This window comes from Chiloscyllium plagiosum, unplaced genomic scaffold, assembly GCF_037043375.1.
Source record: "Chiloscyllium plagiosum isolate Xiang-an unplaced genomic scaffold, Cpla_swu_hap1 HiC_scaffold_40, whole genome shotgun sequence".
Classification (NCBI taxonomy): domain Eukaryota; kingdom Metazoa; phylum Chordata; class Chondrichthyes; order Orectolobiformes; family Hemiscylliidae; genus Chiloscyllium; species Chiloscyllium plagiosum.
The window spans coordinates 10968817-10992723 of NW_028270178.1; the positions used below are offsets into that span (position 1 = coordinate 10968817).

Sequence of the window (23907 nt, forward strand, 5' to 3'; positions counted from 1 at the left end):
GGTGTGGTTTAAGGAGAGAGGATTAATTAGCAACTTTGTGATGGGAGATCCTTTGGGGTAGCACGATCATACTATGGTAGAATTTTTCATTAAGATAGAGAGTGACACAGTTACATATGAGACTGGACTCTTGAACTTAAAGAGATCTAACTTTGATGGAATGAGGCATGGATTGGCTGGGATCAACTGGCCAAGGATACTTCAGAGTTTGATGGTGGATAGGCAATGGCAAACAGTTGTAGAACATGTGGATGAAACTCAACGATTGTGCACCACTATGTTGAAAAGCATAAATCTGGGAACATGGCTCAACTATGGCTAACAAGGGAAATCACAGATTGTGTGAAAGAAAATGAGGAGGCGTACAAATTGTTCAGAAAAAAAATCAGCAAAACTAAGGAATTGGAGAAATTTAAATTCCAGCAGATGAGTACAAAGGATTTAATTCTGAAAGAGAAAATAGAATGCAAGTGTAAGCTTGTGGAAAACATTTTAAAAAACCTGACTGCACAAGTTTCTGTCGATATGTGAAAAGAAAAAGGCTGGTGAAGACACGTATGGGTCCCTTGCCGTTAGAGTCATGTGGATTTATAATGGAAATCAAAGAGATGGCACACCGGTGGATCAAATACTTTGGGCCAGTCTTCACCATGGACGAAGCAAATTATCTTCCAGGAATGCTATGGGATAAAGGACCAAACATGAAGGAGGAATTAAAGGAAATCCTTAACTGTCAGGAAATGGTATTGGGGAATTGATGGAATTAAAACCCAATACGTCCCCAGGGTCTGATGCTCTGTATCCCAGACCCATCTTTCATAAACAAAGAGGAGAAAACAGGCAATTACAGACAGGTTAGCCTGATACAGGTGATGGGGAAAATGTTGGAGTCAAAGATTACGGATGTCATAACAGAGGATCTGGAAAGCTGTGTCAGAATCAGAAGAAGTCTGCATGGTTTCACTAACAGGAAACCGTGCCTGACAAATCTTGTGTACTTTTTTGTGGATGTAACCAGTAGCATGGAAAAGAGTGAATCAGTGGCTGTTGTTTTTCTGGACATTTGACAAAGTTCCACATAACAGATTAGTGAGGAAAGTTAATCCAGATACTTATAGACCAGTGAGCCATACTTCTGTTACAGGAATGATTTTGGAAAGGATTATAAGAGATAAGATTTATAATCATCAAACAAGCAACAATTTGATTTCAGATAGTCAACATGGTTTCGTCAAGGGCAGGTCATGTCTCATAAACCTTATTGAGTTTTTTGAGAAGATGACCAAGCATGTAAATGAGGGTAGGGCAGTTGACATGGTCTACATGGACTTCAGTAAAGCCTTTAATAAGGTTCAACATGGTAGGCTATTGGAGAAAATGCAGAGGCATGGAATTGAGGGTGATTTAGCAGTTTGGATTAGAAACTGTCTTTCTGAAAGAAGGCAAAAAGTAGTGGTTGATGGAAAATATTCAGTCTGGAGTCCAGTTACTAGTGGTGTGCCACAAGGATCTGTTTTGGGAACCACTGCTGGTTGCCATTTTTTATAAATGACTTGGACGCAGGCATAGGTGGATAGATTATTAAATTTGCAGATGACACTAAAGTCGGTGGAGTGGTAGACAGTGTGGAAGACTGTTACAAATTGCAGGGGGACTTAGATAAACTGCAGAATTGGGCTGAGAGGTGGCAAATGAAGTTCAATGCAGCTAAATGTGAGATGCTGCATTTTTGGAAGAATAACAGGAAGGCAGAGTACTGGGTCAGTGGAAAGATTCTTAGTAGTGTGGATGTGCAGAGGGATCTTGGAGTTCATGTACATCGTTCCCTGAAAGTTGCCACCCAGGTGTATAGTGCTGTTAAGAAGGCATACGGTGTGTTAGGTTTCCTTTGGAGAGGGATTGAGTTCCAGAACCTCAATATCATGCTGTAGCTATACAAAATGCTAGTGCGGCCACACTTGGAATATTGTGTACAGTCCTGGTCGCCATATTTCAGGAAGGTTTGGAAGAATTGGCAAAGATTCAGAGGAGACTTACCTGAATGTTGCCTGGTCTGATGGAAGGTCTTATGAGGAAAGGCTGAGAGACTTGGGTCTGTTTTCATTGGAAAGAAGAAGGCTCAGAGGGGGTTTGATGCAGACATACAAAAGGATTAGATAGGGTAGACCGTGAACGTCTTTTTCCTCGGATGATGGCGTCAGCTTGTACAAGGGGGCATAACTACAAATTGAGGGGTGATAGATTTAAGACAGATGTCAGAGGCAGGTTCTTTACCCAGAGGGTGGTAAGGGCGTGGAATGCCCTACCTGCCAATGCAGTCAACTCAGCCACATTAGGGAGATTTAAACAATCCTTAGATAAGCACATGGATGATTTTGGGGTAGTGTAGAGGGAGGAGCTGAGAATAGTTCACAGGTCTGCGCAACATCGAGGGCCGAAGGGCCTGTTCTGCGCTGGATTGTTCTATGTTCTATGATCTAAAGTTAGAAGTCATGGCATCAGAGGTAATTGACGTGGATGGAAATCAGGTTAACAGGCAAGAAACCGTGAGTTGGAATAAAAGGTTCCTCGTTTGGGTGAAGATTTGTAGCTCGGGTGCTCGTTGTTGTTGTTCTGTTCGCCGAGCTGGAAATTTTTGTTGCAAACCTTTCGTCCCCTGTCTAGGTGACATCCTCAGTGCTTGGGAGCCTCCTGTGAAGCGCTTCTGTGATGTTTCCTCCGGCATTTATAGTGGCCTGTCCCTGCCGCTTCCGGTTGTCAGTTTCAGCTGTCCGCTGCAGTACCGGTATATTGCGGCCGGCCACAAACTCCATCAACAAACACATCGACCTGGACCCAATATACCGGCCACTACAGCGGACAGCTGAAACTGACAACCGGAAGCGGCAGGGACAGGCCACTATAAATGCCGGAGGAAACACCACAGAAGCGCTTCACAGGAGGCTCCCAAGCACTGAGGATGTCACCTAGACAGGGGACGAAACGTTTGCAACAAAAATTTCCAGCTCGGCGAACAGAACCACAACAATAAAAGGTTCCTTTTCAGAGTAGCAGGCAGTGACAAGTGGGGTACCACAGGGTTCAGCGCTGGGACCCCAGCTGTTCACAAATATAGATTAAAGATTTGGATTAATTGAATTGAATGCAATGTCTCCAAATTTGCAGATGACACGGAGCTGGGTGGCAGTGTGTACTATGTGGAGGATGCTGATTGGCTGCAGGGTGACTGGCTGAGAGAGCAAATACCTGCAAATGCAAGAACATATGGATAAATGTGAGATGATCTACTGAATAATGGCAGTTTAGGTAAAGATGAGGGGCAACAAGACCTGGGTGTCAAGGTGGGGAGAGGGCGGGAGTGGGATACTGAGATTGTATGATCAGCCACGATCATATTGAATGGCATTGCAGACGCAAAGGGCCAAATGTTCAACTCCTGCGTCTATTTTCTTTGTTTCTACTCCTGATCTGTAGCTTCGCCATGTTGTCACTGCATCTTCAGGTATGCCTAGTGCTGCTCCTGGCATGTCCTCCTGAACTCTCCATTGAGAACTGAAAAATGTGTTGCTGGAAAAGCGCAGCAGGTCAGGCAGCATCCAAGGAGCAGGAGAATCGATGTTTCGGGCATAGTCCCTTCTTCAGGAATGAGGAAGGTGCGCCGAGCAGGCTAAGATAAAAGGTAGGGAGGAGGGACTTGGGGAGTCGCGTTGGGAATGCGATAGGTGGAGGGCAGTTAAGGTGAGGGTGATAGTCCGGAGAGGGGGTGGGGGCGGAGAGGTCAGGAAGAAGATTGCAAGTCAAGAAGTCGGTGCTGAGTCCAAGGGTTGGGACTCAGATAAGTTGGGGGGAGGGGAAATGAGGAAGCTGGAGAAATCTACATTCATCCGTTGTGGTTGGTGAGTTCCGAGGCTGAAGATGAGGCGTTCTTCCTCCAGGCGTCGTGTTGCAATGGTCTGGCAATGGAAAAGGCCAAGGACCTGCATGTCCTTGGCAGAGTGGGAGGGGGAGTTAAAGTGTCCAGCCACGGGGCGTTTGGGTTAGTTGTTGCGGGTGTCCCAGAGGTGTTCTCTGAAACATTCCGCAAGTAGGCAGCCTGTCTCCCCAATATAGAGAAGGCTACATTGGGTGCAGCGGATGCAGTAAATGATGTGTGTGGCGGTGCAGGTGAATTTGTGATGGGTACGGAAGGATCCCTTGGGGCCTTGGAGGGAGGTGAGGGGGGAGGTGTTGAACCATCGTGGATCCATTGGATTGATGTTAATGGTTGATTGGGGATATGCTGGACCATGAGGTTACAAATTAAAAAGCCAAAAGCATCACAGATGCTGTAAACCAGGAACAGAACAGAAGTTGCAGGAAAAACTCAGCAGGTCTGGCAGGATCTGTGATGAAAACTCAAAGTTAATGTTTTGGGTCTGGAGACCCTAACTCAGAACTGCTGAGGTTACACATTATGCTGATGTACAATTCTGCTGGAGTTGATGGCCCACACTGCTTCATGGATGCAGAATCTTGACTTGTTAGATCTGTTCAAAGTTTGTCCCATTCAGCACGGTGATCGTGCCACACAACATGATGGTGTTTATTCTCAACGTGAAGGTGAGACTTTGTCTCCACAAGGACCAGAGTATTCAATATTATCATTACTGTCATGTAGCTAGAGATCAGCTAATTTATTCCCTATTGTTGGTTTCCTCATCAGCTGCTGCAGAACCAGTCTAGAAGTTGTGTTCTTTCGGACCTGACCTGCTCAGTCAGGAGTACTGTTCACAGCAGTGCATTTCAAAAAGCAGTTAACAGTCAACAACAATTGGTGTAGGTCTCGAGGCCAGACCAAGTAAGAATGGCAGATTCCCTTCTCTGTCGGTAGCATTAGTGAGCCAAACGTTTTTTTTTTCTGGCAGTTGAGAATTGTTTCAATGGCATCAGTACATATTTAATGACAAATCTTTTGTTATTGAACTCAAATTTCACCATCTGTCATGGTGAGATTCAAACCCTGTTCCATGGAATATTCGCTGAGTTTCTTCATTTAATAGTTTAGTGAGAATACCATGAGGACCATTGGCTTCCCCTAACCAACATTGCATGTAGTTCCCAGCATTTCCTTCTTCTCTGAAAGTCTATGTCTATCAATTAAAACCAAGTATACCATATGCCTTCTTAACTACTGTATTCACCAGTTCTAATACCTTCAGGGACTGGTAGACATGCAGACTGAGATCACTCTGGTCTTTGGTGCTTCCCAAGGCTGGACCATTCAGTACAGACAGACATCAGCTGTCAGAGCATTCTTAGTGGGCCTTTTCCTGTGCTGTGCTGTGCTGCTCTTTCTTTCTTTGTTCATCATGTGTTTCCTTGCCTTGTTTTTCCTGCCAAAGTGCATCACACTTAGCACATTTGATTTCCATTTATCACTGACCAGCCCATCTATATCATCCTGTAATCTAAGGCTATCCTCCTCACAATTTACCACCAACAAACATTTGCATGATTTTCAAATTTATTGATCACCTTAACTGCGTTCAAATCTATATCATATATATAAAGAGGAATGAAACATAAACGCAAGTAGGTTATACGGCAGTTTTTCGAGGATATTGGAGAGACCTCATTGTGAATACTTTGTGCCCTTATTTAAGGAAGAATATGGTTGCATTAGATACAGTCCTTGATTGTGACTTCGAATGAGTGCACTTTTGAGATAAGTTTGGATAGACTGGATATGTTTCCAAGAGAGATTTGAAAGAAATACGTTTCGACTTGATTGAAGTTTGTTAAGATCCTGAATGGTCTTAACAGGCTGGAAATGGAAAGCACACTCTCTCTGCGCTGACCCTCAACCGGGAAATTGCTACTTATTACATAGGCAGAACAAAACTCTGTCAGTGCTCATCCTCGAACAGTGCAGCACTACCACGTTGGTGACCTGACGTCAATGGAACAAAGGAACAGTTCTGACCTTGTGACTATACTGAATCATTGCTGACAGTATAATGTTCCCATTGTATTCACTTCCAGAGCAAGACACCCTCGCCTGTCACCCTGTGGTATTCTTAGAGACTGCAGTATGTTCACGGAAGAAACAGCTGGGTATGCCAGCAAGGGGCAGCAAGATGGCTAAGTGGCAAGTACTGCTTCCTCACAGTGCCAGGAACCCGGGCTCGATTCCACCCTTGGGCCACTGTCTGTGTGCAATTTGCACGTTCTCCCCGTGTCTGCCTGGGTTTCCTCCGGGTGCTCCGGTTTCCTCCCACAGTCCAATGATGTGCAGCTTAGGTGAATTGGCCACGCTAAATTACCTGTAGAGTTCGGTGCATTAGTTAGGGAAAATGGATCTCGGTGGGTTGGTCTTCAGAGGGTCGGTGCGGGCTAGTTGGGCCAAAGGGCCTGTTTCCACACTGTAGTGAATCCAATCTAATCTAATCTAATCATTTATCCCCACAACATGCACAGGTAGGTAGCACAATGATTCACGAAGCTGAGTACAATGTTTGCCTTTTTGTAAGGAGAATGACCATGAAGCTCGGATGACTCGCTTCAACCACATAAGGATTCATTTCACTTGATGTACTCTGCAATAGCTTTGCTCCTGGAGGAACAACATTATTAGCTAAAATGTGTTGCTGGAACAGCGCAGTGGGTCAGGCAGCATCCAGGGAACAGGAGAATCGACATTTCGGGCAGAAGCCCTTCTTCAGGAATGAAGAAACACATTTCCAACAATACATTTCAGCTCTGATCTCCAGCATCTGCAGACCTCACTTTCTCTCAAAGAGCAAAAATTTTACACTGGGAACAATTCATGGAAGATTTATTCATTTGAATCCTGGGTCAAGTAGCTATGAAAGGCACTCCTCAAGTGTTGTTGTGTCAATTGTCATGGCCAGAACACGTACCAAGCAGATGGAGGTTCAGGGAACATTGTGCTGAGCCCTTGACAGAACCCAACTTGCTGGAACTGGTCCTATTATATCTGTACATTAGGGATTTTTGGTACAGGTTGCTGCAGAGTCTATTCTCTGGAGACAATCACAATCTGTGAAAAAGGTGCAAAATATGACAGTGTAGATCAAAGATGGTACAGATATCAGAAGGAAAAAGACTTTAGTCATCGAGCTCAGACTGAAATCAATTTCTGCCCTGGGAAAAAGTTTCTGGTTATCAACTCTATCTATGCCTCTCATTATCTTGTACACCTCAATTAGGTCCCCTCTCTTCCTTCTTTTATCCAATGAAAAATTTCCGAGCTCAGTCAACCTCTCTTTGTAAGATAAGCCCTTCTTTCCAGGCAGCATCCTGGTAAACCTCCTCTGAACCCTTTCCAAAGCATTTACTTCTTTCCTGTAATAGGGCTACCAGAACTGGACACAATATTCCAAGTGCGGTCTAACCAAAGTTTTATGGACCTGCAACAAGATCTCACGGCTCTTAAACTCAATCCCCCTGTTAATGAAAGCCAAAACACCATATGCTTTCTTAACAACCCTGTCCACTTGGGTGGCAATTTTAAGGGATCCATGTACCTGCACACCAAGATCCCTCTGTTCCTCCACACTGCCAAGAATCCTATCTTTAATCCTGTACTCAACTTTCAAGTTCTACCTTCCAAAATACATCACCTCGCATTTATCCAGGTTTAACTCCATCTGCCACCTCTCAGCCCATCTCTGCATCCTGTCAATGCCATGCTGCAGCTTACAACAGTCCTCTATACTTTCAACAGCACCTGCAACATTTGTGTCGTCTGCAAACCTGCTAACACATCCTTCAATCTACTCACCCAAGTCATTAATAAAAATTACAAAGAGTAGAGGCCCAAGGACAGAGACCTGTGGAACACCACTCACCACTGAATTCCAGGCAGAATACTTTCCTTCCACTACCACTCGCTGTCTTCAGTTGACCAGCCAATTCTGTGTCCAGACTGCTACATTCCCTGTATCCCATTCCTCCTAACCTTCTGAATAAGCCAACCATGGGGAACCTTATCAAATGCCTTTCTGAAGTCCTTATTCACAACATCCACTGCTCGACCCTCACCAACCTTTCTAGTAACATCCTCAAAGAACTCGATAAGGTTTGTGAGGCATGACCTGCTCCTCACAAAGCCGTGTTGACTGCCTTTAATCAAGCCATGCTCAACCAGATGGTCATAAATTCTATCCCTCACAATCATTTCTAACACCTTGCAGATGAAAGACGCGAGACTTACTGGTCTGTAATTGCTGGGGATTCCTCTATTTCCTTTCTTGAAGAGAGGAATTACATTTGCCTCCTTCCAGTCCTGAGGTATGACTCCGGTAAAGAGCGAGGATGCAAAGATCTTCACAAGCGGCGAAGCAATCACATTTCTCGCTTCCCAAAGCAGCCGAGGATAAATCTGGTCTGACTCTGGCAACTTGTCAATCTTAATGTTTGTCAAAATTTTCAACACATCAGCTTCCTCAATCTCTATCTGTTCCAGCACGCTTACCTGCTCCTCAATGGTTTCATTCACTACAAGGTCCTTTTTGTTTAGTAAAGACAGAAGCAAAAAACTCATTTAGGGCTTCCCCTACCTCCTCATACCTCTCATGATTTTGTAGGTACCCCCTTCAACCTCTGTCTTTCTAATGAAAATAATCCGAATCTACACAGCATCTCTTCATAGATAGCACCCTCCATATCAGGCAACATCCTGGTGAACCTCCTCTGCACCCACTCCAAAGGATCCACATCCTTTTGGTAATGTGGCGACCAGAACTGTACACAGTATTCCAAATGTGTTCAAACCAAAGTCTCATACATCTGTAATATGACCTGTTAACTCTTGTACTAAAATCCCTGTCCGATGAAGGACAGCGTACTGTATGCCTTCTTGATCACTCTACTGACCTGATTTGGTACGTTCAGGGGAAAATGGACCTGAACACCCAGATTTCTCTGTACATCAATCTTCCCCAGGACTTTTCCATTTACTGTACACTTGCTTTTGAATTAAATCTTCCAAAATACATCACCTCGCATTTGCCCGGACACTCTGATAGAACCCTTTACAATCTGCTACTCCACCAACCTTAGTGACATCTGCAAACTTGCTAATCAGGGCACCTACACCTTCCTTCAAATCATTTGTGTGTATCACAAACTACAGTGCTGCCATCACGGATCCCTGTGGTCTCCATTTTGAGAAACTCTCTTCCACTGCTACTGACTGTCTCCTGTTGCCGAGCAAGATCTGGACCCCATGCAATATCACCTTATCTAACACCTTACTAAAGGCCATGCATATGACATCTATAGCCCTTTCCTCATGAATTAACTTCGTCACTTCTTCTAAGAATTCTATTAGGTTGGTAAAGCATGACCTTCCCTGCACAAAGTCATCTTGCCTACCACTGATAAGCTCATTCAAATGGGAATAGATACTATTTTTCAGTATCTTCTCCAGCAGCTTTCCTACCACTGACGTCAGCCTCAACGGTCTACAATTACCTGGATTATCCCTGCTACACTTCTTAAACAAGGGGACAACATCAGTAAATCAGTGGCTCAGTGGTTAGCACTGCAGCCCCACAGCACCAGGATCCCAGGTTCGATTCCAGCCTCAGGTGACTGTCTGTGTGGAGTTTACACGTTCTCCCTGTGTCTGCGTGGGTTCCCTCCCACAGTCCAAAACGTGCTGGTCTGGTGAATTCGCCATGGTAAATTGCCCACAGTGTTAGGTATATTCGTCAGAGGGAAATGGGTCTGGATGGGTTGCGCTTTGGAGTGCCGGTGTGCACTGGTTGGGCTGAAGGGCCTGCTTCCACACTGTAAGGAATCTAATCCAGTCCTGCGGGACTTGCCCTGTGTTTAGGTATGCTGCAAATATGTCTGTTAAGGCCCCAGCTATTTCTTCTCTCACTTCCCTTAGTAACCTGGGATAGATCCCATTGGGACCTGGGGACTTGTCCACTTTAATGCCTTTTAGAATACCTAAGACCTCCCCACTCCTTTACCTGCAGTAATCAAATATCTGTCACTAACCTCAACATCCCTCATGTCCCACGCCTCGGTGAACACCGATACAAAGTACTCATTAAGAATTTCGCCCATTTTCTCTGACTCCACAAATAACTTTTCTCCTTTGTCCTTCAGTGGACCAACTCTTTCTCTAGTTCCTCTTGCTCCTTATATATGAATCAACTGCTTTGGGCTTTTCATTAACCCGGTTTGCTAAAGGTATCTCATGATCCCTTTTCTCCCTCTTAGTTCCACGTTTCAGAATGGTCCTACATTCCTGACATACTTCCGCAGCGTCGTCCCTCTTCAATCGCCTAGCCCTTATGCATGCCTCCCTTTTCCTCTTTGCTAGTCTCACAATGTCACCTGTCATCCATGGTTCCCTAATCTTGCCATTTCTATTCCTCATTTTCACAGGAACATGTCTCTCCTGAACTCTAATCAACCTGTCTTTAAAAACAATAACAGAAATTGCTGGAAAAGCTTCATAAGTCAGTCAGCATTTATGGAGAGAAATCAGGTTTAACGTTTGGAGTTGAGTGACCCTTCCTCAGTGGTTTCTTTGCACAGTTTATTTTCCCACCGATGCCGTCTGTCCAACTGAGCTTTTCCAGAAATGTCTGTTTTTGTGTCTGATTTACAGCACTTGCAGTTCTTTCAATTTCTACAAGATATAAACTTCAGATACTGAGGTCAAACAGGGAAAGTAAGTTTGCTACTCCTAGACTTTCTGTCTCCTTCAGGGGAACAGGTTTATCGATTACTGCGGAGAGGCCAGATAAATTGAATGTGCTCTAGTTAGGAAAGCGACCATTGTGCATTGGGTTAGAGTGGGATTGTTAAGGGTGGGTGGAGGAGGAGTGGGAGATGTGGTAATGATTGCCCCACAGTGGCTTACGGTGATTTGGAGATGCCGGTGTTGGAATGGGGTGTATAAAGTTAAAAATCACACAATACCAGTTATAGTCCAACAGGTTTAATTGGAAGCACACTAGCTTTCAGAGCGTCACTCCATCATCAGGTAGTTGTGGAGGACACAGTTGTAAGACACAGAATTTACAGCAAAAATTTACAGTGTGAAGTAACTGAAATTATACATTGAAAATACCTTGATTGTTTGTTGAGTCTTTCATCTGTCAGAACACCATGATAATTTCATTTCTTTCATCTGTAAATCACAAAACTTTTTTTAACGGTTACGTTCTCAGGTTAAATGTAACAATTGGTGTCAGCCAGATAATATGTTGAAGGTGTTCGCCCCCTGTGTTCCCTGTCTCTGCCATAATGTTTAGATCGATTCTAATCTAAAATGTGAGTTAACAGAGTCTTACATGGATTCATTCAGTTTTTGAGCAAAGTACAATGTAACTCTGCAAATTCAAATTCACCCCAGAAACATATGTGTATATGTGTGCATGAGGGTTTTTGTCTGTCTGTGTGTATGTGTGTATCTGTCTGTCTGGGGTGGGGGATTGTGAGAGTGAGAAAAAGTGCATATGTGTGTATATGTGATTGCAGAGTGTCCAGCTCTGTGAGAGGGTGCATGTGTGTGTGTGTTGTAGGAGTGTGTGGGTGACAGTGGGGGAGGGGTCAGGGATTGTGAGTGTCAGTGAGAGAGAGTATATAGGTGTGTGTGAGTGTGAAGTGGTCTAAGTCTGTGAGAGGATGCATGTGGGAGTGTGTGTGTCTGTAGGAGTGTGTGCGAGTGTTTGTTTGCGAGTGTTTGTGTGCAAGTTGTGTGTGCGTGTGTGTGTGTAAAGTGCAAAGGTGGTTACCTGTAGTGTGACATGAACCCAAGGTCCCGGTTGAGGCCCTCCCTAAATTAGTCTCTGCTCGGCTACTATTCACTGCTGCCTGACCCGTAATCCACCTTAGAGGATGGTCACCCTAAGGTCCGAGGTCGAATGTCCTGGACTGCTGCAGTGTTCCCCATCTGGGAGGGAACACTCCTGTCCATGGATTGTTGTGTGGTGCCCATTCATCCGTTGTCATAGCCTTTGCTCAGTTTCCCCAATGTACCATGCCTCACGGCATCCTTGACTGCAACGTATAAGATGGACAATGTTGGCTGAGTCACATGAGTACCTGCCACGTACACGGTGGGAGGTGTCCCCACCTGTAATGGTGGTATCCATGTCCACATTCTGACCGTGACAGGGTTGTATGGAGTTGTTCTGAAAGCCGTGCAGCTTGCTCCACACAATGATCTGCTTGAGGTTTGGCGATTGTTTAACGTGAGCAGTGGAGGTGTGGGGAAGGTCTTGGCGAGGTGCTCATCCTCATTGATAATGTGTTGCAGGTCGCAAAGTTGTTCAGCTCCTGGGAAATGCTGTCTGCTGGTTTGATGACAATGTTGTGATTGGTTTTGAGAGCCTGGATGGCGTTGCGTTGTGAACAGGTGATGTTTTGCTCTACCTTGTGGGTACGGCTGATGAATCTGGCATTTATATATTTCCTGATGGTTTGAGCATACATGTCAAGGTAATTCATGATAAAATCAACTGCTAATTGATGGAAATATATTTCAATGGATGACAATGTTAGGATCAGCGATGTCTTCATACATCATGTGATGAAACTTATTGAATCTGAAACATGTTGAATAAACCATTCAATTATGGGAGACAGAGCAAAGGTGGGTAGACTGATGGAGTGAGATCACCTGAGCTTCTCCTGGAGGGAGCCCAAACAGACAAGACTTGTTCAATAGTTCAGTGCTCTGTTGGAAAATGTTGAATGGAACATCCCGAGATAAAAAGAAAACAAAACACAACATCTGACTTCAATAAAACTGAATGGATTCTCTGATGTTAGAATTTTGTTAGTTGTATGGTCGTGTAAGTGAAGTCCATCTTGGAATTAGGATAAGATGAGTTGCAAACAGCTTCCAGCTCTGATAAGATACTAAATATGAACAGAGGTTTCCATCCTTAAGGGGATGGAATGGGGCTGATTCAATCTCAGCTGTCAACGATTAGTCACCAGGATTAGTGTCAGCTCTTGGGATCTGCGCACGTAAAAATTCAGAAAAAAACAACTTGACAGATATGTCAACTCTGTGTCTCCAAGGAGATTCTGCAGCATATATAATTAAAGCACCCAGTATGTAACAGATCCTAATCTAACTTGGGGCGATTACTTGTCCTAGTTCAAGGAGAAGATGCACCGCCCCATTCAGACCATCAGGAAAATATTCTATCTGATCCTTGGTGTGATTGGTATTCCTGGTAAGTTCCTGCAAACACATTATAACATAAGATGTTTCAATTTGTGTTAGATCGAGCTTCTCTTGTTATCTGTGAGTGACAACATTACACAACTCACTAATAGTGTGGACGTGGTGGGTGTCACTTGGCTCAGTTGGCTGGAACACTGTTTTTTGACACAGGGTGATACCAACAGTTTTGGGTCTGCATGTGGAGGGGTTAATGTGAAGAACTGTCCTTCTCAATCACATCCCTCACCCTGAGGCATTACTCAGTGATCATCAGAATTAAACGCCACCAGTAAACTCTATCCCGATCGCTCAGCAGGACTCTGGTGACTTGACATAGTTGTCAAAGTTGAATGAAAAGCAATTCTAAACTTGTATGAGGATATTGTCAAATATATTAGTTTTGTACATCTTTATTCTGTTGCCTCAACAGTCTCCTGCACTACTACATTGTGGTATCATGTTATTTCATTCTGTGCAGTTGTGTATATGACTGAAGTGTTCATCAGCATAATTTCTTCATCAATTCCTGAGGAAAAGCTTATGTTTGAAACATGGACACTTCTGTTCCTCCGATGTTGCCTGACAGGCCGTGCTTTTCCAGCACCACAATTTTAGACTCTGATCTGTAGTATCTGCAGTCCTCACGTTCTCCTATGTGATTAAATTGTAAAACGCCATTGGTGTTCCTTGTTTGGGGATACATTTCCAGGCAGAATGCAGTTTAACACTGAACCCTAACAACATTGTATTACAAAGTGTGACTTTGCCATTTAACGTGTTTTGGGTGGAGTTGGATGCATAAACTGGAAGCGTCAAAACCAGTTCCTTATGGTTCCTGTACGATCTATCAGAGTACATCTATCACCATCCCATTCTCACACAGAGTAAACATTTTCACAGATTAAGTCCTCAGATCATCTCTGATTTCTACCATATTTTGCTTTATTGTGAAGTTGGAAAACTTTGTTTTCTATCTAGAAGGATTTGTTACCACATTACCATATAATATATTTAAAGTTATATTTATTGCAACATTACTATATATAATCTAATTGTAATTATATTTATTACCACATTACTATGTAACATAATTTGATGGTAAAAACAATGACTGCAGATGCTGGAAACCAGATTCTGTATTAGTGGTGCTGGAAGAGCACAGCAGTTCAGGCAGCATCCGAGGAGCAGTAAAATCAACGTTTCGGTCAAAAGCCCTTCATCATCAATACAGGCAGAGAGCCGGAAGGGTGGAGAGATAAGTGAGAGGAGGGTGGGGATAGGGAGAAAGTAGCATAGAGTAAAATAGTGAGTGGGGGAGGGGGTGAAGGTGATAGGTCGGGGGTATGGGTGTAGTGGATAGGTGGAAAAGAAGATAGGCAGGCAGGACAAGTCATGGGGACAGTGCCGAGTTGGAAGTTTGGAACTGGGGTGAGGTGGGGGAAGGGGAAATGTGGAAACTGTTGAAGTCCACATTGATGCCCTGGGGTTGAAGTGTTCCAAGGTGGAAGATGAGGCGTTCTTCCTCCAGGCGTCTGGTGGTGAGGGAGCGGCGGTGAACGAGGCCCAGGACCTCCATGTCCTCGGCAGAGTGGGAGGGGGAGTCGAAATGTTGGGCCACAGGTTGGTGTGGTTGGTTGGTGCGGGTGTCCCGGAGATGCTCCCTAAAGCGCTCTGCTAAGAGGCGTCCAGTCTCTCCAATGTAGAGGAGACCGCATCGGGAGCAACGGATACAATAAATGATATTGGTGGATGTGCAGGTAAAACTTTGATGGATGTGGAAGGCTCCTTTACGGCCTTGGATGGAGGTGAGGGAGGAGGTGTTGGCGCAGGTTTTGCAAATACCTGCGGTGGCAGGGGAAGGTGCCAGGATGAGAGGGTGGGTTGTAGGGGTTCCTGACCAGTTGTGACAGAGGGAACAGTCTTTGTGGAAGGTGGAAAGGGTTGGGGAGGTAAATATAGCCCTGGTGGTGGGGTCTGTTTGGAGGTGGCTGAAATGTCGGTGGATGATTTGGTTTACGCGAAGGTTGGTAGGGTTGAAGGTGAGCACCAGGGGCGTTCTGTCCTTGTTTTGGTTGGAGGGCTGGGGTCTGAGGGCGGAGGTGCGGGATGTGGACGAGATGCGTTGGAGGGCATCTTTAACTACGTGGGAAGGGAAATTACGGTCCTGCAGATACTGGAGAGTCAGCTGGAAGAAAAAACATAGCTGGTCAAGCAGCATCAGAGGCTTCAAAAGGTAGATTTATGAAGACAAGACTCTGGAAATGGGTAACAATTTTAAAGAGATCAATTGGATCACCACTCGGCATTTTCTTATTCATGGTATAAATCCACCACCCATTGAATTGTCCCAAAGGTGTAACCTCAAAGAAAGGGAGTAAGTCTTGTCAATACACTTTCCACTTGCTGTTTTATTGTTTGATGTGAAAAGCAAATTGAAATCAACGGCCTAAGTACTGTTCTCAGCCTGCTAATACAATCATCGTCCCACCATTTCAGAAGAAACAATTCTGAGTTTCCTGGTTTCATTAAACTTGCTTTGCTATCCAGGATATCTATTTACGTGTAATCTTTTTTTTAAGATTAGATTACTTACAGTGTGGAAACGGGCCTTTCAGACCAACAAGTCCACACTGACCCGCTAAAGCGCCACCCACCCATACCCCTACATTTACCCCTTTTACCTAACATGACGGGCCAATTAGAACTGCACATCTTTGGAAAGTGGGAGGAAACCGGAACACCCGGAGAAAACCCACGCAGACACTGGGAGAACGTGCAAACTCCACACAGTCAGTCGCCTGAGTCAGGAATTGAACCTGGGTCTCTGGCGCTGTGAGGCAGCATTGCTAACCACTGTGCCACCGTGCCGCCCATTTCTGCGGCTATGGGGAATGATCCTAGAAGGACAAGGGTCTATTACATGAGAAAGTAATGTGAATTTGATAAAAAGTTCCCCAGTACAGAGGAAATCAGAGTTTAAGATGGAATCAATCCTTTTCTGTTCTGCTGCCTAATATTATACTGCACTTGTGCTTCCTGGGAGCATTTTATACCAACGTCCCTTTTATATAGAAAGTATTTAAAAGCAAAATGCTGTGATGATGGAGCTTTAAAAGAAGCACTGAAGCTGCTGTAGAAATTGCTCGGGTCTGGTAGCGCCTGTGGAGAGAGAGAAGCAGAGATAAACTTTTACGCTCAGATATGGCTTTTCTGCAGAACTCTACACAAGCCGAATATGATCCAGTGAGCTGTGATGCCCGCTAATATCATGTTTATCATTATTTAAATTCAGTCTTGTTTCCGACTCAAAACTTCGAATTGCTAAAGTACAGCATTTGCCACCTAGATTCAGGAACGAACATTATTTTATCAGCAATTTCCAACAAAATTCCTTTCTGTTTCTTCCAGTTAATTTATTCGCAATTGTGATTCTGTCCCGAGAAAAATGCGGAATCTCCACCTGTACAAGGCATTACATGGTTGCCATGGCAACAACAGATCTGCTGTTCGTTATTTTTGAGATCATACTCAGCCAAGTGGAAAATGATTATTTCCCGTCAACGTTCCTGAACATCACCTCTGTGTGTCGTGTACGTTATGTCCTACGTCGTGCAATCATCGACTGTTCTGTTTGGTTCAATATCGCCTTCACCTTTGATAGATTTGTTGCTATTTGCTGTCAGAAGCTAAAATTGAAGTATTGTACCAAGAAAACTGCGGCTGTGGTTCTAGCGACATCAAGCATTCTGCTCTGTTTAAAAAACATTCCCATCTACTTTAGATTTAGACATTCAAAGATTATTGACCACATACCATGGGGTTGTTCTAATTCGAAAGCATATTATGCTGATCCTGTGTGGAGAGGATATAAATTATTTGAAAAGATTTTAACTCCAATATTCCCATTTGCTTTAATTTTGTTACTCAACACTCTAACAATCAGTCAAATTTTAGTGACCAATCGAGTCCGTAAGTGATTAATGTGCCCGAACAAGGGTGAGAATCACAGGGACCCAGAGATGGAGAGTAGGAGGAAGTCAATGATATTACTCTTCACCATATCCGCCAATTTCATATTTCTGTGGTTGTGGTACATTTTATATTATTTTGATGCTGATGCTGCCTTGGATAGTGACGGTGAATATACATTTAAACATGTCGCATATATGCTCCGCAATTTAAGTTGCTGCACAAATTCTTTGATTTATGGAGTGACTCTGCCCAAGTTCAGAGAACATGTGATGAATTCAGTGAAATATCCACGGAAATTTATTGTTCAGTTTATTAATCGGAAAAGGAGGGGAGGGGAGGTCAAAGATTAAACTTCAGGTAATGAAGCTGATCTCTTGTGGATCTGATATAAAGGTCTTGAAGGACACAATAATTGCTTTTCACGATGGGCATTTAAAACTGATGGGTTCGAATTGAATTAGCATCAATTCTGGAAAATAACAATTTGCAGTGCTCATCAGACAATGACGGATATATGAAAGAATAGTGGGTGATGAGCAATAGGAATCTTGTGGGATACCAAGTGGAATAAAGCTGGAGCTATTGACCATCTTATAGTGTCGGTGTCTCTGAGCCATATGACGTGGGATCAATCCCAACTGCTCCAGGACAATATAAAAACATCTCTGAAAAGTTTGATCGGAAACCAAACAGTGATATGGGTAGGGTGGCTCAGTGAAAAGAAAGATCAGTTTGCATCGGGCATGATCTTTCGAAGGTGGGAAAGGTTTAGGTGGATGTCTCATTGCGTGTTCCATGGTAGCTCAGGAACAGACAGTCAGTCTCTATTCATCCTCCATGGACTGGGATTTCAGCTAATTTCATCTGGTAAGAAAGTAATTTACTTAGAAAATAGGAACATAAATATTCCTGGCAGAGGAGTAGGCCATCTGGCCCCTCGAGCCTGCTCCCCCAGTTCAGTCAGATCATGGCTGATGTTTTTGTGGCCTCAGCTCCACTTACCCGCCCCCTCACCATAACCTGGATTAGTGGTGCTGGAAAAGCATCCGAGGAGCAGTAGAATTGACGTTTCGGGAAAAAGCCCTTCATCAGGAATACAGCATCCTGAGTCATTGTTTTTTACCCTCACCATAACCTTAATTCCTTTACTGCTCAAACAATGATCTATCTTAACTTTAACAACATTTACTGAGAAAGTCTCAACCACCTCAATGGGCAGGGAACTACACAGGTTCACAACCCTCGGGGTGAAGAAGTTCCTTCTCAATTCAGTCTGAAATCTGCTCCCACTAATTTTGAGGCTATGCACTTTTATCCTAGTTTTACCCGCCAGTGGAAACATCCTCATCTATTCCCTTGATAATTTTATATGTTTCCGTAATATCCACTCTCATTCTTCTAAAATAAAATGAATATAATCATTTTATATTGCTTAACCAGTCAAGCAATAGTCCTTTTTACTGTTTCTCCTCCCAAAATAAATGACTTCACATTTATTAACATTGGACTCCATCTGACAGCTCACCTAAACTACCGATGTCTCTTTGCAGAGAGTCACAGTCCTCTCACACATTGCTCTATGACTCATTAGATTACTTTACAGTGTGGAAACAGGCCCTTCAGCCCAAAGTCCACACCGACCCGCCGAAGCACAACCCACCCATAACCCTACATTTACCCCTTACCTAACACTACGGACAATTTAGCATGGCCAATTCACCTAACCTGCACATCTTTGGACTGTGAGAGGAAATCGGAGCACCCGGAGGAAACCCACGCAGACACGGGGAGAATGTGCAAACTCCACACCTGAGGCGGGAACTGAACCCGGGTCTCTGGCGCTGTGAGGCAGCAGTACTAACCACTGTGCTGTGAGGCAACAGTACTAACCACTGTGCCACCGTGCCGCCCACTCATCTTAGCGTATTCCACAAACTTCAATACACATGGCCTTATAACTCCAAATCATGGGCGGCACGGTGGCACAGTGGTTAGCACTGCTGCCTCACAGCGCTAGAGACGCGGGTTCAATTCCCGCCTCAGGCGACTGACTGTGTGGAGTTTGCACGTTCTCCCCGTGTCTGCGTGGGTTTCCTCCGGGTGCTCCGGTTTCCTCCCACAGTCCAAAGATGTGCAGGTGAGGTGAATTGGCCATGCTAAATTGCCCGTAGTGTTAGGTAAGGGGTAAATGTAGGGGTATGGGTGGGTTGCGCTTCGGCGGGGCGGTGTGGACTTGTTGGGCTGAAGGGCTTGTTTCCACACTGTACGTAATCTAATCTAATCTAACCTAATCATCTATGCAAATTGTGAATAATTGCAGCACCAACACTGATTCCTGAGGCACACCAATAGACAAGGATTGCAAACAGAATAGAACTCATTTATTCTCACTCTGCATCCTGTTAGTTAACCAATCCCCTATCCTTGCTAATAAAATGCCCATAATGCCTTGCATCTTTATCTTATGCAGCAGCCTTTTGTGTGGGCACCTTGTTGAATGCCTTTTGAAAATATAGCCATAGTACATCTACTGGATCGCTGTTGTCCATTGTGTTTGTAATGTTTTGATAGAATTCCAAAAGATTAGTTAAGCATGCCATGTCCATTATGAACCCATGCTGTGTCTGCCCAACGGTACAATATATATCCAGATGCCTTGCTATTCCTTCCTTGACAATAGCCTCAAGCATTATGTCAACTGGTCTATAATTCCACACCTTTTGTCGTTCTTCCTTTTTAAACAGTGACATCACATTTGCTGGTTTCCAACCTGGTAGAACGGACCCAGAGTTCACTGAATGTTGTATGCTATATGTATGCAATAAGTGCGTACGCTATTTCTCCCACCATCACTTTTAACACCCTGGCCCGAATTGCATTAGGGCCAGGAGACTTGTCTACTCTTAGCTCCTTTAACGTGCCCAACATTATCTCTTCGTGATAATGATTGCTTCCAGGTCCACACTTACTCTCATCTCTTTGTCAATTTCTGGCGTGTTATTCATGTGCTCCACTGTGAAGACCAACACAAAATACCTGGTCAATGCCTTGGCCATTTCCTCATATCTAATTACAAAATCCCCCCATCATCCTCTAAAGGACCAATGTTTATTTCAGTCACTTTTTTTATGTTCAGATGAAAGTACGTACCTCTCCTGCCACTGGCTTCTTTGTGTAAATGTTATTAACTTTCAGTCACGGTCGTTTGCCTCCGTGGGCGTTCGGTTTCCATTTTCATACCGAAGCTCTCTCTCTCTTATGTTGCCTGACTGTCATTGTTAACATCTGGCAGATCCAGCTCAGAGTCTTACATCAGTTACGGAAGACGGGGTGAAGATAGGAGATCTGGTGTGTCAGAAATGGGGGATGAGAAATGGCAGGCGTAGTCCCATTGCTTTGAGTCTTCTCCGTGACTTCTGTCCTCTATGTGCAGACCGTACCAGGATGATCTGCTCCAAAGGCTCATTGTTCACATTTTGAAACAAGGTGTCACTCTACAAAACACAGACACGGCCTCTCATTGATCCATCTGTGACAACATGCAATTCCACTAGTTGCCTTTCGAAAGGTGAAAACTGAAAGAACTGCAGGTGCCGTAAATCAGAAACAAAGACAAATCGTGCTGGAAAAGCTCAGCAGGTCAGGCAGCATCTGTGAAGAGAAATCAGAGTTAACATTCAGACGAAAGGCCATCGGAATCAGATCATTTTCAGCACCTTCTGCTTCTGCTTCTGTCTAAAAGTGCTGCCCGACCTGACGGCTTTGATCTCCAGAGCACTGCCTCATAGATCATGACAGGGTCAAGTGCGCTCTTCATCTGGAATAGGATTGGATTCAAATGGATTGGATTAGATCAGATTAGGTCGATTTAGGACTTGATTAGATTATATTGTATTAGATGAGGTTATATTGGATGTGATTTCCTGACGAAGGGCTTTTGCCCACAACGTCGATTCTCCTGCTTATTGAATGCTGCCTGGCCTGCTGTGCTTTTCCAGCACCACACAATTGACTCTAATCTCCAGCGTCTTGTAGTCCTCACTTTCGCTGAGATGGGATTGACTTAGATTGGATTGGTATCAGTTATGTTTGGAATAGATTGGATCAGATTGGTTTAAATACAAGAATTGAGAAAGGGGAAAGGAGGATGCAGATGTGGTATTATAAACACACACAAAGAAAACTAACAGATGAGGGTCCTGGTTTAATATTAATATATGGTTTAATATTCAAAGAATATTAATAGATTCTGAGCTTGTTGAAAACAAAGCAATGGAAATAGCAAAGAAATCCCAGCAAATGGTAGATTTAAGTGAACTGTGAAAGATGCATTTGATTGACATGGCAAGTGCACTGGATGTAGCATTGAAATTCAGAGCTAGAAAGGCATGAATAATTTGAATTATTAACACAACACTTTTATTCGGACGAAATATAAAGGAGACCATGAAAAACGAACCATCAGAATTAGGAGATATTCGGTCTCAATTGAGTATAGAACATAAAACAATACAGCGCAATACAGACCCTTTGACCCTTGATGTGGCGATCCTTTATCCTGCTATAAGATGGAACAAATTGACATACCGTTCAATTTACTATCATCCTTGTGACTATCCAAGAGTTGCTTAAATGTCGTGAGCGGTTCTGCCTCGACATGAAATTAAGTCTCTCCATTCTCTTTTGCCATCTTCTTGTAAGATTATAGCAACAACACCCACGTCATGTGCATCAATGGTCATCGAATACATGAATGGCTTTGCACAATTGAGTGTTGCTCACACAGGGCAGTGGGGAAAACAGATTCTAGGCTTTGAAATTCATCCTCACATTTATTCATCCACTAAAAATTTCTGCATTTCTTCAAATCGACAGTCAGTGGAACATCGTTATGAACGGTGTAGGGAACTTTCCAATAAGATTTGTTATCACATCCTACAGGGCTATCTATCCATGTGCAATGGTACGGCCTAGGAATGTTACTTGGGTTTTTGCGAACTCATTGTTAGCCAGGTCTACCACCAAACTTGTTTCCTGAAGTTGATTGAACAATTCTGCCAGATGCTCCAAATGTTCCCTCCATCTGTGACCAAAAATCACCAGATCATTGATGGACACCATATGATCAATTAATTCCAAATTTACCTTAATACTTAATCTTTGAAATGTGGCTTGTGCATTTTTCATATGAAATTGCTTGACTAAAAACTGGTGAAGTCCATTTGGTGACATGAAGCATGGAATATCATTCGCTTTTACAGATAAAGTTACCTGTTACCATCCTTTGATTAAATCAACATGAGAAATGTAAGTCGCTTTCCTACCCTTCTCAATACATTCTTCAATTCATGTACATAGGTGACAAATGCTTTGGATTTTCAAAGGTCCACACACAACTGTTGGATCCCTTATGGTGAACTCCATTCACTGCAACTCACTTTGATTATGTCACCAGTGAGCATGCTTCCAATCACTTTTGGAACATGTGTGAATTTTAGAGAGTTAAGCCTTTACGGATGTTGCTTAATTGGAAAAGCACTCCCTATATCTACATCATGCACAATCAGTTTAGTACTTCCCAGTTCAGATAAATTCAGATAAATGTAGTACTCCCACAGAGGAATCCATGATATTCTCCTAGCTCTTTTTGATCGTGTTGATTTTCGTCTGGAAGTGAATTCAACAATTTATTCCAGTTTCTGATAAGAGACATAGAGTCATGGAGATGTACAGCATGGAAACAGACCCTTCGGTCCAACCCGTCCATGCCGACTAGATATTCCAACCTAATTTAGTCCCACCTGCCAGTACAAGGCCCATATCCCTCCAAACCCTTCCTATTCATATACCCATCCAAATTCTTCTTAAACGTTGCAATTGTACCAACCTCCACCACATTCTCTGGCAGCTCATTCCATACACGTACCACCCTCTGCGTGAAAACGTTGCCCCGTAGGTCATTTTTATATCTTTCTCCTCTCACCCTAAACCTATGCCCTCTGGTTTGGGACGCCCGACCGCAGAGAAAAGACTTTGCCTATTTACCCTATCCATGCCCTTTATAATTTCATAAACATCTATAAGGTCACCACTCAGCCTCAGACGCTCTAGGGAAAACAGCCTCAGCCTGTTCAGCCTCTCCCTATAGCTCAAATCCTCAAAGCCTGGCAACATCCTTGTAAATCTTTTTTCAACCCTTTCAAGTTTCATACCACCTTTCCAATAGAAAGCAGACCAGAATCGCATGCAATATTCCAACAGTGGCTGAACCAATGTCCTGTACAGCTGCAACATGACCTCCCAACTCCTGTACTCAATTCTCTGACCAATAAAGGAAAGCATACCAAAAACATTCTTCACTATCCTACCTACCTGTGACTCAACTTGCAAGGAACCAGCACTCCTAGGTCTCTGTACAGCAACACTCCCTAGGACCTTACCATTAAGCGTATAAGTCCTGTTAAGTTTTACTTTCCCAAAATGCAGCACTTCACATTTATCTGAATTAAACTCCATCTGCCAGTTCACAACCCATTGGCCCATCTGATCAAGATCCTGTTGTAATCTGAGGTAACCCTCTTCGCTGTCCACTATACCTCCAATTTTGGTGTCATCTGCAAACTTGCTAACTGTACCTCTTATGCTTGCATCCAAATCATTTATGTAAATGACAAAAACTTGAGGACACAGCATCGTTTCTTGTGGCACTCCACTGATCACAGGCCTCCAGT

General features: G+C 43.7%; 1 protein-coding gene across 1 annotated transcript in view; it reads left to right on the forward strand.

The window, feature by feature from the left end:
* The first annotated feature begins 303 nt into the window (after positions 1-303).
* Positions 304-23907, forward strand: part of LOC148138311 (uncharacterized) — a 36630-nt gene continuing 13026 nt past the window's right edge. Inside the window, exon 1 of the mRNA XM_087981624.1 lies at positions 304-472. Within this exon, the coding sequence (XP_087837750.1) occupies positions 304-472 (169 nt within the window). The remainder of the gene's footprint in view (positions 473-23907) is intronic.